Source organism: Anarhichas minor, unplaced genomic scaffold (assembly GCF_050575085.1).
Source record: "Anarhichas minor isolate MPS153535 unplaced genomic scaffold, ASM5057508v1 ptg000031l, whole genome shotgun sequence".
Lineage (NCBI taxonomy): Eukaryota > Metazoa > Chordata > Actinopteri > Perciformes > Anarhichadidae > Anarhichas > Anarhichas minor.
Genome location: NW_027466477.1, coordinates 2,274,497 through 2,290,758, shown reverse-complemented (window position 1 = coordinate 2,290,758; position 16,262 = coordinate 2,274,497). Strand labels below are relative to the sequence as shown.

Genomic DNA, 16,262 nt, shown 5'->3' with positions numbered 1-16,262 from the left:
AGTGTAGCCGACTCTGTGTTACTCGCGGGTCCTCAACACACCACACCGTCTTCAGCAGTTAAGGTTTACTCAAACGTATTTTATTTACAAACTTAAACAAAACTTCACACTGCCGTGTGCTCTCTCCTGCCGCCCGGCTCCTCAGAGCGCACACAGGCCAGTGTGCATCAATCAGTCTGACTCTCGTGGGCTGGTGTTCCTCTTCCTCTTTGTCTCACTGGCCACCAGAGCTCCAGCCTGCTACTGCTGACAAGGGGTACTTCTCAAGTCTCTTAATTGTCGTTTCCTCGCTCCTCGATCCTCGCTTAAACCGGAAGTTGTTTCTTTGCCGTCATATTGACGGCCATCCCAAAGCTCTAATGTAGCTCTGAGGAGCGAGGATGGAGGATGGAGGAGGGACCTCGGAGGAGCCATGAGCGAGGAACCACGAGAACAGACTTCCAGGAAGTCTTTTAACGGCCGACACGCCCCCTCATTGTTCATCAGTTATGTGATTGGACGCTGCAGCCGATCGGACTGACTGACTGGAGTTTAACACCAGAGTGAAGACGGATCACAGAATAAACTCTAGTTTATATTTGATTAGGTTTCTGATTCACCGTCTGGTTTAAATAAATGTTCATTGTAGTCTGAACAACAAAACGACCACAAACAACTTTCTTCATTTATTAGAAAGATTTGTGTTTTCATGATCTGATATTTCCCTCAATAACTTTTATTATGGAAACAATTAAAGTCAGAGAGAGCTGAGATACAAAACACTTTTTACATCATTCCTGAGTGTTTGATGAGTTTTATCATTTAAGAGAAACAATAATCATATTCTGGGTTATTTAATAATGACGCCACATTCACAATTTCAAAACGTAGACGCAAATAATTCATAAATAAGACGATATCGCATTCCGCCGGTAGAAATGGATCCTGTGCTTATAAACAGAACACAGGACACAGTTTAACAGACTAGAGAGAGAAACACCTCTACAGTGGTGATTACTGTGTGTCTTTATTAGTTATTAGTATTATTAGTTACTATTAAGTACAGTGATCATGTGAACAGACACAAACTTATCAAAAGTCTCTCCAGCTGTTAAAGCCGACTGACAGCTGATCCAGCTGTGATCAGCTGATCCTCCGTCATCAGAAACAGACGTCGCTTCACGTGACGCAACTGAGGAAAGGACGTCTCATGTCTGTTAAAACATATTTCCTCGTTCCTCTCTCCTTGCATGGTTTCCTCCATGCATCCCTGGTGGGAGGGACTAAGACGCAAGGAAAGGACGCAAGTGAGGGAAACGGGGATGCAATTAAGAGACTTGAGATGTACCCAAGGAATGAGGGATGATTAGCAACCGGTTACAGCTGTGCCAATTAACCCTGGCACTGTTCCTCTGAACCACTCCCACAGATCTCTCCCCTACAGCTGAGCACAGACCACGCCCACTACCACAACTACAAAGAGACACAAAATGACTACAAAGATACACTAAAAGACACAAAATGACTACAAAATGACTACAAAGAGACAAAAGTTACTTGAATATACTACACTACACGTGATAAATATACTATGTATTAATGTTGCACGGTGTATCGATACTAAAAAGGTACCGCGGTACCCATACGTTAAAAACGATACGATTTTGCATATTTTTAGAATCGATACTTCATTAAAATAGCGCGCGATCAGAGCGCACTCACTGCTCCGCTCCCTGTCATGCTGCCTGCACGCATTGACTGCAAGGGGGCGGGGCTGCCCAGCGCTCACACAGCAACAGGCAGCATCACTCACAGCAGCGATCGCTGGGGAAACATGGCCTCAAGTGCAGGAGCTTTTGCCGACCGTCCTCGGCTTGTTGGAAAAAAAGATGCCAGAAGTGAAATCTGGAAGTGCTTTGGCTACATTGCAGACAGTGAAGGAAAGCCCACTGACATACAGAGACCCGTCTGCAAAACGTGTTTCAAAGCCACACAGACCAAGGGAGGCAACACGTCTAACATGGCAAAGCACCTTTCAGACAGACACCCCGAACCTTTCAAAGCAAATGTGATTATAAACATGAACACCCCCAAGCTCACCCATATACAGCCTAACACGAGTAGCCTTAGCCTAGTTTGACGACAAGCCTATATGATCATGAGGTCACAATGCACACAAAAGTGTACGATATGAAACACAATTGATGCAAAATGGCTACATGCTGGTGGAGCCTGAGGGTGGATCTTGAGCTAATTATTTTTATTTTTAGTTAAGGAAAAATAATTATTCCATGAATTAAGATAAAATATGAAGTGAAAATATCAAACTCACTATGCAAGTACATTTAGCATTGTTTATCCACCCACTCCCACAGACAGTCAGACAGATGCCAGCAGAGTCAGCAGCAACACAGAGACAGAGTTCCCTTCAGCTGTGTTTGAAAGCCAGCGGAATTATGAGAGAGGCTCAAAAGAGAGAGGCGAAGAGGTTAAACATTAATATGAATGCCATTTGTTAAGTGTTCAAAACGCTGGGCAGGAACAAGCTGGTAAAAAAGGGAACCGTACAGATGTTTTATTTATTACTATTATAGATAAATATACCAGTATCGTATCGTATTTGTGGTATTGTATCGAATTCTGGTATCGTATTGTAAGTATCTGGTATCATGATACTTATGGCAGGTATCGTATCGAAGTCATAATTTTGGTATCGTGACAACCCTACTATGTATACTATACTTGATAGACTCAATGTTCATCATTAAAAGAACGTTTAATTGAATCACACTTAAAGAACCAAACCTTTTTTTTAAATAATTTTTAGGAAAACATTTAAGATCATTTGGTATTTTTCAATATATTTTATTAATAATAATAATATTTTATTTTCTGATCTGCTCTGAAGAATCTGGATCAATGCTGATCAATGATTTTAAATGTCTTTACAGTGACAGGATTTTCACAAAATGTCTGTTTACAAAAGAAGATGAAACCAAAATGAAAGCCACTCATGTTTATGATGAAAATAATGATTCATTGTGTATCGATATAAGAAACTCTGTGTGTTGTTTTGTGTGTTTGTAGTCTGTCAGACTGTAAGATCACAGAGGAAGGCTATTCTTCTCTGGTCTCAGCTCTGAAGTCAAACCCCTCCCATCTGAGAAAACTGGATCTGAGCTACAACAACCTGAAGGATTCAGATGTGAAGCTGCTGAGAGGTTTTCTGGAGAGTCCACATTGTAGACTGGAGACTCTGAGGTGGGTTCACTGTCTGCTGCTAGTGCAGCACCTTCATGTTTCATCAATAACTCTATTTGATTTATCTACGTATAGATCCATAAAGTGATACATTTTCTGGTAATATGTTCCACTTCACATCAGCTGCCTCGTTTTACTATTAACTATTAAAGTAATATTTAAAAAAAACATTTCTTAACTTTTTTCAAAACATTTAGCTTTTCTTTTACATTGTTTTATACAAAAGAAGATGAAACCAAAATGAAAGCCACTCATGTTTATGATGAAAATAATTATTCATTGTGTATCGATATAAGAAACTCTGTGTGTTGTTTTGTGTGTTTGCAGTCTGTCACACTGTGAGATCACAGAGGAAGGCTGTTCTTCTCTGGTCTCAGCTCTGAAGTCAAACCCCTCCCATCTGAGAAAACTGGATCTGAGCTACAACAACCTGAAGGATTCAGATGTGAAGCTGCTTTCTGATCTTGTGAAGAGTCCACATTGTAGACTGGAGACTCTGAGGTCAGTAGAGGGTTGGAGTCAGTCCATGCTGGTTTCAGCAGCATTGTACCAAACACAGATCCACAGGCTTCAGGATTGGATGAGAGAGAGAGAGAGAGAGAGAGAGAGAGAGAGAGAGAGAGCAGTCAGCCAATCAGATGAGTCAGAAGCTTGTTGTGATTGTGTGTTTGAGTCGATGTGTTGTTGTTCACGTCTACAGGAAGTGAAGCTTGTTAACAGCTGACGGCATCATCAGATGTTTAGAGACAGTGGTCCTCATTCATCACACTATCAAACTATTGATCAGTTCATCTTTGTCACAGCTCTGAGATCAGTCTGACTGAAGCCTGCACATCACTTCTCTCACTTCATAGAACCAGCGTTACATGTAGCCAATCATCAGTCATGGCTGAAATAACCACTAGTGCTGCTTTGTACAAGTTGAGGAAGTCCCAGATATCTGAAACCAAACTCCATCATGTGTGGTTCATAACATCATCTGGAGGCTGTATTCACTGTATCTATCCAGACACTCGTCGGCTGGTTTACTACAGCTGTATGAACCCAAAATAAACAGATTCAGCTGTGATTTAAGTTCAACAAACATTCAAAGGATGCTGATTTGTAAAAAGTCTGACTTCATGCTTTGTCAGGTCTGTTCACAAGATGACAAGCAAACAACTGTTAAAATGGTTGTTTTCTGAATGGAGTCTGGATCAATAGATGCTAGGCTATGCTAACATTGTAGCTGCTCCATCATCTAGGCGTAAATAGGTCAGCGTGGTTATTGTTTGTACCATAGACAGTCTGTGGTTCATACTCATACATTCATACACATAGTTTGGTCTCTGTATGAGGTATCGTAGAGCTCTGGGTGAACACAGACGGATTCAATATGTTTATCCTCCATTTCTGATTCAACAGCGTCAGGACGTCAGTGATGAAGGAGGAGAATCTCAACGCTGAAAGGCTTTAACGACACAGCCTCACGTGTATCTCTTACTCCATTGGAAATATTTAAATTTGCATCACGTCTTTTGCATCATTGGCTCAAATTTACGTCTATTAGTGACTTTGCATTTACTTTGTATGTAATCGCGTCACATGAAAAATCCACTTGCCGTTTGTTGTGAACGCAGCATAACAGGGTTAAATCCATCTTTACAGTGAGCAGTGAACACCTCTCTGGTTCTGCAGTCATGATGCGTTCAGGACTCTCAGCACTTTATTTCAGTGGAACCTGCAGAGTCAACAGACTGGAGGCCCAAAGTGTCTGCAGGTGTGTGAGCCTGGAGCTCAGTGTAGGTTAACATGAGAGCTGAGAGGAAGCTGCTCTTTCTACTGGATGAGCTGCGTCACTGACTGACGGCTGATGAAGGGAGTCTCTGTAAACACTGATTCATCTCTTCTCTTGTCTTCTTCTTCTCTCATCAGATGGAAGTGATCTCTGTCATCTGAGTCCTGATGATCCAGAGAGCATCTGGAGACTGGAGACTGCTCCACCACCTCCACCTGGATTTTATTTAGTGTACCAAACACCAGAAGACTTTTAAAGACTAAAGTCTGACACCCTCTCACATATACAGACATTGGGCCTCATATCACAACAGATTTACTCTTATTTAGGGCCCGAGGACCTTTTGAAATTCTACTGATTATTTTTGTTAGGGTTCATATTTGTTGTCTGCTGCTTCAGCTCAAACTCCCGTGAGCTGGAATGAGGTAGAAAAATGAAACTTGGAACAATAACTGGAAATGATGTTCATGTGCTTCTCAAGACATATAACTCCGATCGGCCACATGGTGGCGCTGTAATTAACGTCACAAAATGTGATTTTTGAAAAGCCACGCCCCTCACACCAGAAGTCATTGACTGGAAATTTGATTTGTTTCATGATAATGTTCAACCACATTTGTAAAACTATTGTGAAAACGCTCAATAGGGGCACCACCAGTAGTAATGATGTTCATGGTGCTTTTCAGCTATTTTAAGTACGTAGTAAAGTTAAACACTGTCACTAAAATTCTGTTAAAATACGTTCACTATACAGTGTATAGTGAACGTGTTTTATCATCATTTTGAACAGAATTCAACTGTGTTCACAGAGTCACAGGGTTAAAGAACTCCTACTCACAAAAAGAGGTTTTATTCTGAGCAGCAGGAGACTTGACTCTGTAATGTTGGTGTAGCCCCGCCCACCTATTAACTCGTATAAAAGCACCGCCTACTGACCAATCAGAGCTCAGTACGTGGATCGTTAGGAAATATTGAACCAATAAGAAGAAGTTAAGTCATAAAAGTAACAGTTCAAACTGCTGAATGCAGAAAGAACAGCTGGCAATAAATCACAGACTGTGTGAATGATGAAGTGAACAGATTCATAACATCACTGTCTCATGTAGAGCACAACATCTACTACATGTGTGTATTCTGTTACATTCATGTGCTGCAGATGTATTCTGATGACATGAATGACAATATTTGAGTCTTATTCTTTCAGTTGTAACCCCGGCGCTGTGAAGCAGACTTGGCTTCTTGATGCATTTAAGTTTTATTCTCCTCTGTTGGCCAGCATTCGTTGGGTTTTAAAGAAGAGCTTCTCTTGTATTTTGAAGGTTGTACTGTCTGCATTCAAAACATTTACATCGAAATTGATGCAGAAAAACCAAAAAATTTTGACTATTTTATTCCACATTTTTATTTCTATTTTGAAAAAATATCATGGTAATAAAGTCACAAAAGCTTTTTTTGATTTTGATGACCAGGGGGTGTTCGGATGGTAGGCGCATTGTGTACTATTTAGGTCGATACAATATTGTTCTGGGGAATTTATACTCTGAATAAATTGGAAAATGAATAGAGTTATAAATTAAAAACATCTAACATTTGTTTGATCAGCTGGGAATAAAAATATAAATGCCAATAACATGCAGTGAGTTTGGTTGGTGTTTCAATAATAATACATACAGATACATAATCTGGATTAAATCTCAGCCAGATGGTCAAGAGAGGATCGTGTGTGTGTGTGTGTGTGTGTGTGTGTGTGTGTGCGTGCGCGTGCGTGCGTCCGTGTGTGTGGAGGCTGAAAAGATACATTTGTAATGTAAAAATTATTGATTTTGAAATTTCAACCTTGAGCTTTCCTTTAATAATGAATCAGGTAAAAAAAAAAAAATCTACATTTGCTGACCATGTTGGTAATTAATGGCAAATGGAATTTATGAATAAATAACTTTGAGTTGAACATGTTGACAATGACTGATTTATTAATCTAAAATAATATAAAACTGAGAGCAAAACTTTGAAAAAAGTTTTGGTTATTCTGACGAAGAAAATGACCAGTGGCCTACTTTATACAAACACACACACACACACACACACACGTTTTGTAATGATTGTATGTTGACAGTTAAACCTGCTATCATAGAGCATCTAACGGAAAATAAATCTTACGGTTGTCAGTGTTGCACACAGGTTGCTTCTACCTGCATAACAATACAGTAATCTACCGTTAAATGCTTTTAAGTGGGACAACTCACATGGAACATATTTATTTAAATGAACACAAATCATAAATCTCACATTATTCCCCTCATAAAGGAAAAGGAGAGCTCGTGAAAGGAGACAGATCTAATCCACCAAACCACTTGAGACACAGCCGCAGCTGAAGCACAAATTAAACATAATTAAACTCACAAAACGATCCTGAGCTCAGCAGTCTGAAGACTCATAAATCAGGTCACTTGTTTTTGATGTTTCCCATGAAGACAATACTACAGGTCATTAAATATATGAATACAACAGTCATGTGTCCACCAATCACCTTGAACTAGACACCAACACGAGTCAACAACACGCTTTCAAACAACTGAAGAATATTAATGTTAATATATAATTAACACTAATAGTCCTACTGCAAACATGGATACGAGCACTTTTTTGGGAGCGGAAGAGTGGGCGGGGCATAAACAGCTGGAAAAATCACTACATAATGAAGCAGATTTGTAAAAAATAAAATAATGAATGAAGTTATTGTTTATACACATTTATATACATAGTTTCATCTGTTAGCTACTAGAGTGGGTTGTTATGTATTTACTTTCAACCACCGGTGAAAACAAAGAAATAATTATTCAACTAATGTGAATTAATACTTACTGTAGTATTTTCACTATGCTGTATATTTATACTTTATACTGCAATACACTTCAGAGGAAAACAAGGTATTTATCCGACAGCGATCATGTGATCTTATGAAATATGACATTGTTTTTGATAAACCCAACAGCTACATCAGAATACTGTTTACGTGATATTATGGTAATAAAAACCCATAAATATAACTTGTATTAGTTGCAGCACTAAAAAGGGGGCACTCATAATCCTGACTTTTGCTTTTGTCACTGAAGTATTTTTACCTGATAATACTTCAATAATCCAGTGTCTGTTAAAATGAAAACAATTCACATTCCAATAGTTTCTTCATTTATTTGAATACATTATTTCTGCTGAGACGAGCTGTTTTAAGACCCATCACCAAAAACAACCGATGTGGCAGAAAACAAATACAGAACGACCTGAAGAACGCTGACTCACGCTAAAAGAGTACGCTGCATTTCATCAACAATGAAAGTACAAGTGTGCCATCAAATCCTTAACATTTTACTTTTAGCATTTCTGAACCAAACGGGAACATTATGGAAATAAAAGAACTAAACATTAAAAGAAACTGATCAAATGTGTCTTCAGGGTTCAACAACTCCTGTTCCTTTAAGCTTCATCACCAGCAATATCTGCGAGCATCAGTCACTTGTTTTATTCTAATATTCATTATCCTGAAGAAGTTAATTCAACACAAACACACCTAGAAAAACAACAAAGGCATATTCTGAATAAAAAACGCTGCTCAAAAGACCCCAAAGAGAAAAGAAATAAAGAAGCATCAAATAATTCAGCGTGTCCAGTTTTCAAGATGCATCCACGTGTGCACTGAACCTTTAGAGTGGCCTCATCCTGCTGTATGTATATATATATATATATACATATATATTAAGGAGAAGTTGTGCTAGTTAGTAAGAGCTTCACGAGTCGTCGTTCATATTTAACTGGTTTTAAACGATATATAATTACATGATGGGAAATGTTACCGTTTGTGCCGTCGCAACATTTGTTAAATTGATCCGTTTTCAGATCAATGCAGATTCACAGCCTCTGTAACTCTGACGTAACACAGTCTGTGAAGCGCTACACTCTCTGGCCATGTGGCGTCTGAGATTTACTCAGTTCAACTAAACAGCCAGAGGAGCTTTCAGGGCTGAGCAGAGGTGGTGAATCACACAGATCCAGACGCATCACGACCTGAACTCATGAAATATAATGGGATCTGCTGTGTGATGTAGCGCCTCGGCTCCTTCCGCCCCAACGTTAATGTTTCATTTCATAAAACTAGATGAAAACTACTTTAATAATGAATTATCATTAAATCGATAATCATCTGGTTCCAGCTACTCGAATGTGAATATTTTTCTCTGAGATTCAACGAAACCTCCGTTAGTTAGACAAAACAAGCACTTGGGAATTTTATACCGTGTATGTATATATATTTTATAATTTCTTGACATTTTCTGAACCAGATTGGCGGATCAAACAGTGGTTGGTTGCAGCAGTAGTGGTCTGTCTGTCCTCAGAGGTGACCTGAGTGAATAAACAGAAGAACTGTAGCATGAACAGAGAGCGTGAACACGGCGGAGACCAAGAACACTAAAGATCTAACTCCATGAGTAGAACATAAGGGACAAAGACATCATAGTGCCGACGTGTGACTCAGGTGGTTGAATGAGAAACACAGCTGTACGTATTCATGAGAATACCGTTTCCATCATTTAAAATCCTACAGAGCCAAAGCATTCATTCTGTTCTATGGGGAACGTCTTACACGGAGAGCAGCAACTTAAAACCATTCTGTCATTTTAAAGTCGCTAACAGACCAAATTGTATTTTTTTTAATGTCAAAATGAGAGCGACGGCAACACAGAAAGAGAAATAAACCAACGTGTTTGGGAGGCGGCGATGGAGACCAGAGGGGACGCAAACCCCCCAAAAAACAAGGCGGCCTGCAGCGAAAAGTTCTATCATCATTTTTTTGGAGAAACGCTACGTTAGCCAATCACGTAACCGACAATCAGACCTGAAGACGCAACAGGAAGAAGTTATGCTTCACGTGTAGTCACTCAATAAGGCCTCCAGCTCAACGCGTCAGACGTTAATGTGGACGTTTCCTGTTCCCACGATGTTTTTATCCGATGTTGTGTATGAAGCTACTTTTCTTCAACGAAGGTAAAACAGCCTAATTCACCATTTTGTAGCGTCACGTCTGCAGCAGAGGAACCAATAGAAACCCTTTAAAGTTTGTTTAGGACAGCAGGTCTATACTCTAACCCTGGAACTAAAGAAAACATGGAGGACAAAGACAGCATCATGACGGGCGCCACTAGTTCTTTGCACCTTCTCACCGACGTCACAAGTTACCACATCTCACTCCAAAACGCAGTGCTTCAAAAGATATAAACATTTTGTACAATCTTTAGGAAAGAATTCACATTGAATGTGCCGTCGTCTGGAAACAGTTCGTTCCACGACAAACACCTCTCTGGATGAGGTTCTCCTCTCCTCTAGTAGAACCTCTTGTTCCTCTCCTGTCTCTTCTGGAAAACCACGGCTCCCACCACGGCGCACACCACGATCCCCAGCAGAGCGCACAGCAGAAGCAGGAAGACCTTCCAGCCGGTGAGCGGCGTGCCGCGGAAGTTTCCGGTGGGATCGTCGATGTTGTCTACGAAGGACAAAAAGAAGAGTCCGTGTTCATTTTCATGTTCAATTCAGAAATGCTGCTCGTCTTCTTATTTTAAATAAGTCCCAGAAACGTGTTTTTAAAAGAGTGTAATGAGCAGAAGCATGATAATAAAACCTCGTACCTACATGAACTAAGATTCCTCCTTGTTGTTTCTTTAACTAACTTCTATTATTGTTTCCTGGTTGAGGCGCTGCGTTTTAAAGGGACAGTGCAGATGTTTCTACAGACAGCAGCACCAGCAAAGTAATGTACTGCTGTGGCCGCATGTTAGACACCTACAAATACCAACATCTGTTTCAGAGTACGCTATATTTACAATGTTTTCACCTCTGTATTTTGCTGTCAGAGAGAGAAAATCGGGGAACTTGAATCTACCTTTAGGGGACTTGAGGAGGCTGACGCTGGGCTCGATCTTGGTCCAGTCCAGGTTCTCCTCCTCGGGGGTGTGTTCCACCATCAGCTGGTAGAGCTTCATCGAGATGATGTCGTGGTTATCTGGAAAATAACACACGATCAGTTTAGAAAATCGATATATATATATATATATATATATATATATATATATATATATCGAGACTTTATCATCTCAGATAATATTCAAGTGAATCTCTTTGTGAGTTTCTACTCGTAAATGTAAGAATGTACTCTCCTCCTCCAGCTCTTTATGTAGATCGTTTTTTACCTACAATGGCCCTCAACAAACCTCTGCTTCAGAACTTCAGCGGTGAATATCATGACTTCTCTACTTCGGTTGTTCGTTGGTGTGTGAGTGTGTAAACTCACCAGACAGATCTCCCGTAGCTGCCGAGGCACCGAAGAAATATCCGGTAGGAAGACGAACGCCTCCGATGTCGATGCACTCCTTCCATTCGTTCTTGTCCTCCACATCAATCATCACCTGCAGGACAAAGGCGGGACGTAAGAGACTTAAAGCTACTGAAAATAATCAAGAAAATACTCCTTATGTGGAAAAAGTGTTTACATCCAGACACAAGTATGGGCTTAAAATATGAATTCTTTACAGGGAGAAGCTGTACTCATTTATGTCTGGATCACATGTTCTTAATTGGACTAAAGGAAGAGAAGCTACTCATCGAGTGTCTCTACGTACCGTGAGTCTGCCTTTGGAGTAGCGGATGGCGAGGTACGTGTCGTGCTCTCGGTTCCGGATCTCAGCCGAGCAGCCTCCGAGCTCCGACGAGCGGCCGTCTTTGCCGTGGTCGTAGTTCACCGAGCCGTTGTTCACCATGGCCGAGATGAACGGGAAGGAGCGCTGGAGACGGGGAGGAAAGAGTCAACACGTGTGTGGAAATAAAAGGCATTGTATGAACTCTTGAATAAAGATGATGCACAAATGAATACAGGAAAAGAAAATATAAGAAGCCCACATGATACATTTCAGGTTATATATATATATATATATATATATATACACACACACACACACACAGGCTACCTTCACACTGCAGGCTTTTTAAAGTCATATCTGAAGTTTTGGACGTCTGTTCATATTTACTAAGAACAAAAACTCTGACATCAATACAATTTGAACTGAAAGCCATATTACTGTATTTTCTAAGTTACCAAAGAGACTTGTAATTAAAGCAAACTACTTGTTCTGTCGGTATTAAGTCTCACTGTTCCTCCTACTTTACAAGCTTTGACTTGTGCATGTTAAAGTAAATCAGATGGGGATCTGTGCCGTGTGTGAGTGTAGATTATTAATCTGAGGATATGTCTCCCATGAGAGGTTAGACAGAACTGGACACGTTCAGCTGCAATGTGAAAGTATAAAGCATAATTCACAAGACAAGTTCCGGTGAAACAGAAACAACCTCCTTTAAAGACAATAACTTTCGTCATTAAAGTCGAGACAAACACGTGAAAATATGGCAAATTAATTCTGTGCGGTTTGCAAACGTTAACATGCTTAAAACGTTCTGACGACATGCCGATTCAAAGTTAAAGAACAACAGCGTGCTGACGAGTAAAACCTGAGCAAACCACTCACATCCGTGGCGTCATCGTTAGAGTAAGTGTCTATAAAAACGGCCAGCCCGTGGAAGAGAGCATTGTTGGAAAACACAGGCCCTGAAAAGAAACAAGCCGGTCAATCGCCTCGAGCTGCACACACACACACACACACACACACTTACATCCATCCCATGGAGGTCATTGCGGAAGGTATCCACAAACAAAGCCAGGCCAAGAAACTGATCTTGGTTTCCAAACACAGGGCCTAGGATGGAGGCAGAGATGAGGCGACACATGAGCAGACGACAAGAGACACTTTCCTGTGGTCAGCAGTGAAGCTGAGAGGGTCGACACAAACATCTGGACATTAAAAAATAAAACAGCTTTCTGATGGAGTGAGCACGATGAGCGTTCATTTACACTTTAGATTTACTTTTCTCAGAGTTGCAGCGCTCTCACCTTTACCTCGTCATCATGCAGGTGAGCCGAGAGAACGCCGTCTCACTACGTTAAGGTTTTAGTACTTCAGTAAATATGTATTACATGGTTCAGACTTTGTTCTAGAAGTTTCGTATATTGATCCGACAGAAAGCAGCCTCTTTGTTTTGATACACTTTGCTTTGCTGTAAATTATGATGTGACAGATTTCAACCAATGAGCTTCTTGAAGTCTTTTATTGTGGCGCAGTAGCAGGAAGTGCAATCTTACTTGTTTTTAATCTAAATATGACACGGGTAAGAAAAGGGGAACTGGGTCTGTGAAGAGCTGCAGGTGACAGGTGAGAATTGCATTTTGGGTAAATGCAAACTCTGACTCGTTGCTGCAAGAAGGACCAGCGTGACCTGAAGTGAGATCAAGCTGGGTGGGTTTAACGTGAACGTTACCTGGATGAAGTCTGTCCTTGGTGTACCAGACAGCGAGGCCGTCGCCGTGGAGGTTCTTCTTTCCTGACCCATGAACTTTAAACTGCACGTGCATCTCCCAGTCCTTCAGGTAGCACGGCTGTAGACCAGAACCAGAACAGGTTTCATAGAGTATTGCATTTTATATTCCAGGACACTGTCTGAATATAATACGCAAATGTTTATCAGGTATAAAATTAAACATGGGTTGCATATTTTCACCTTCATCCACCAAAAGTTAATGTGAGGTAGCAAACATTTTATATTGTAATTATATATTATATTAGTTTTTTAGATATATCTTCCATTCAAAGAAAGAGAGAAAATATAAACATGAGACTAAATGTAGGTTGGTAAAGAGAGCGTGGCTTAAACATGTGCTCTCAACCAAAGGCTGGAGTAGCTTTGACTTGTGTATAAACAAACACATCAGAGTCAGACGGGGACAGCAGCCATGTTTGTAGTCTTTCCTCACCACAGTGTTCCAGATGGATCCCTGCTTGCTCTTGTCATCCGGAGTGAGTCGGACGTACGAGCTCGTCACCAACGTGCTTCCCCAGAAGTCCCACTGACTGCTGGGGCTGCTGCCGACACCTGAGAGACGAACGCGTGAGAGGACCGCACACGATCAGAGGAATCCATGTTTCATCAAGTTGTTTCTGTTTGTCGAACAGATCCGGTACATAAACCGTGCTCAGTGTCCCACCTAACAAGGCCACAGGCCGGTGCATCCCTAGTTGTGAGTCTGATCTGCAGATGCTGAATTAAACAGACACACCTCCCTCCACGTGCACTTCTAAGGACACGTCCTGACAAACACTTCTGTATGCTGAAGGCGCTCTGCACGTGTTGTCATTAACACATATTTACATTATAATGGAATTCTTGCCTCGACCTGAATAACTGCAACAGTTCCAGCCCCCTGCAGCACACGGTGAGATGAGTGCAGTGATAAAGCGGCTTCAGTTACAAACAACTTCCTGCTGAGACTCACCACAGAAGCACGAGCTGCCTCGTGGATCAGAGGTCTGCAAATGTAGTCGTTAAAGGGCCACACCCTCCTGAACGGCATATAACACATCTATAATATTTTATTTACATTTCTAAAACAAAGCAACATGCTGGGTTAGTTGTTAAGTCATTTGCAAATAAACTGAAACATGTAGAAAATCTCTTTTATCATACATTCTATATGTATTCTATATTTTATTAGGTATATTATTCTGTGGATGTGCAGCACTTAACTGCTTTTTGCACTCTGGTTAAATGCTAAACTGCATTTCATTGTCTCAGTACCTGTACAATGACAATAAAGCTGAATCTAATCTAATCAAATCATCTCTGTATGTAACGTTATAACACAAGCGTACATTTCACATAACTGAGACTGTACAGGTGTAAAAAGGTCAACTCAAAGAGACATACATGAGGACATCCCCGGTATAATCTGTGTATCTTTCATATGTTAGGTGGTCCTTGGTTAAAGAACAATTCACAACCTCTGCATTACAATACATGCATGTTAAGCTATCTAGTTGTACAATTAGTCCGCATGAATGAGCCGTAACACGAGAGTCAGTTAGTTTAGTGAGCTAAGAAGTCGCACATGTCGCTTGATATCCTCTAAAAACGCAGCGGAAGACAGAAAAGTGTAACTAGCAGCAGGTTAGCTAACGAGCTAGCTGATCCGTGTTACCTTGGTACGGCTTTATTAACGAGTGCTCCCTCTTCAGATGCTCCGTGTTTCCGTCCGTTATATCACAGCACACCAGATACGATTGGAAAATCAAGAAGACCAGCGGTGCGCTCAGAAATGCTCTAAAGTTCCCCATTGTTTGGTTCAAAACAGCCTCGGAGAGAAACTCTCAAAACTAATTTCCTCTTCGAAACTCCATAAATCGAGCCGGTCCCTTCTCTATTATCTTCCGGAAGGAAACAACACACGTCCGACGTTTGCTGCCGCACTTCTTAAACCGGGGGGTCATATTGTTCACTTACTTATTTTTAAAAATCATTATTTATTTATCTTATAAGGCTAACATGTTACCAGTTGAAAAAAATTGAATTGCTTGATATATTTTAAGTGAAATAATATGGTGGAAGCATTAAGCTGTGTGTGTTTCCGCACGGAAGACTTTTGTAGACGGTGAAAATTGTACCAGCCAATCAGAGAAAAGCACATCGCAAACTAAGCCAATCAGGGAGCACTTGGTATGCGCGTGTTTTCCACTAGGGGGCGACAAAAGGCAAACAATAAAAACAGAAACAGAGGTTTGTGAAGTTTTCTCTGGTTCAACAGAGATACAGTAGTTGAATTAAACTGAACTAAACTATACTTACGCTACTCTATAAATAACTTACAATACATTAGTCAAAGAGTTTATTACATTTACGGGTAAAAATATAATAATAATAATAATGCCAGTGAATGAATAAAACCTGTATTGTCTCTTGGGGAATTTGCTTTGAACAAGGAGTAAAATCAACAACCATACATGACAACACAATTTAGAACATAAGCATCATAAAAATCATCATTGGGGGAATTTATTGAGGACATCAGGTGCAACTTCTTGTTTTGTCCAGACAATGCAAATACAAAAGGTCCATATCGTCTGCATGACGGTCTTACAATAATATCAGAAGAGTTATTTCCACATTAAAGCTTCTAAGTCCCCGTTAACTTCCCTCTTTGTGGTTGTTTTTGTGTCACCTTGTGGTCATTTTGCATTGCTTTGTGTCTCTTTTTCATTAATAGTCATCTTTTTGGGACGTTATTGCATTTATTACAGCAGCTGGAGAATGACAGGAA

The 16,262-nt window shown here is 40.5% G+C and overlaps 2 protein-coding genes across 3 annotated transcripts in view; one reads left to right on the top strand and one right to left on the bottom strand.

Moving 5' to 3' along the window:
* LOC142964694 (protein NLRC3-like) overlaps window positions 1-6,641 on the top strand; it is a 54,737-nt gene extending 48,096 nt beyond the window's left edge. The window contains exons 11-12 of the mRNA XM_076105169.1: window positions 3,568-3,741; window positions 5,155-6,641. Of these exons, the coding sequence (XP_075961284.1) occupies window positions 3,568-3,741; window positions 5,155-5,164 (184 nt within the window). The 3' untranslated portion in view covers window positions 5,165-6,641. The remainder of the gene's footprint in view (window positions 1-3,567; window positions 3,742-5,154) is intronic.
* A 1,548-nt stretch (window positions 6,642-8,189) lies between these two features.
* On the bottom strand, window positions 8,190-15,368 carry lman2 (lectin, mannose-binding 2). 2 transcript variants are annotated; one of them, XM_076105186.1, is made up of 8 exons: window positions 15,147-15,368; window positions 13,926-14,044; window positions 13,433-13,550; window positions 12,586-12,665; window positions 11,686-11,847; window positions 11,358-11,472; window positions 10,950-11,069; window positions 8,190-10,553 (listed from the first exon to the last, which is right to left on the bottom strand). In XM_076105186.1, the coding sequence occupies exons 1-8, from the start codon at window positions 15,280-15,282 to the stop codon at window positions 10,393-10,395; spliced, it is 1,011 nt and encodes a 336-aa protein (XP_075961301.1). In that variant the 5' UTR covers window positions 15,283-15,368; the 3' UTR covers window positions 8,190-10,392. The 2 variants fall into 2 exon arrangements, with proteins under 2 accessions (XP_075961301.1, XP_075961300.1); XM_076105185.1 differs by lacking the exon at window positions 12,586-12,665 and adding an exon at window positions 12,731-12,813 and having other exon boundaries at window positions 15,147-15,367.
* Between the last annotated feature and the right edge of the window lie 894 nt (window positions 15,369-16,262).

Bases quoted from the DNA above. Each gene is read 5' to 3' on its own strand.
- lman2 (XM_076105185.1), bottom strand. From the start codon at position 15,282: ATGGGGAACTTTAGAGCATTTCTGAGCGCACCGCTGGTCTTCTTGATT. The intron at 11,848-12,730 runs GTAAGTGTGTGT...CCCCGTCTCCAG, and splicing joins ATGACCTCCATGGGATGGAT to CGCTCCTTCCCGTTCATCTC. The intron at 11,473-11,685 runs GTACGTAGAGAC...TTTGTCCTGCAG, and splicing joins ACTCCAAAGGCAGACTCACG to GTGATGATTGATGTGGAGGA.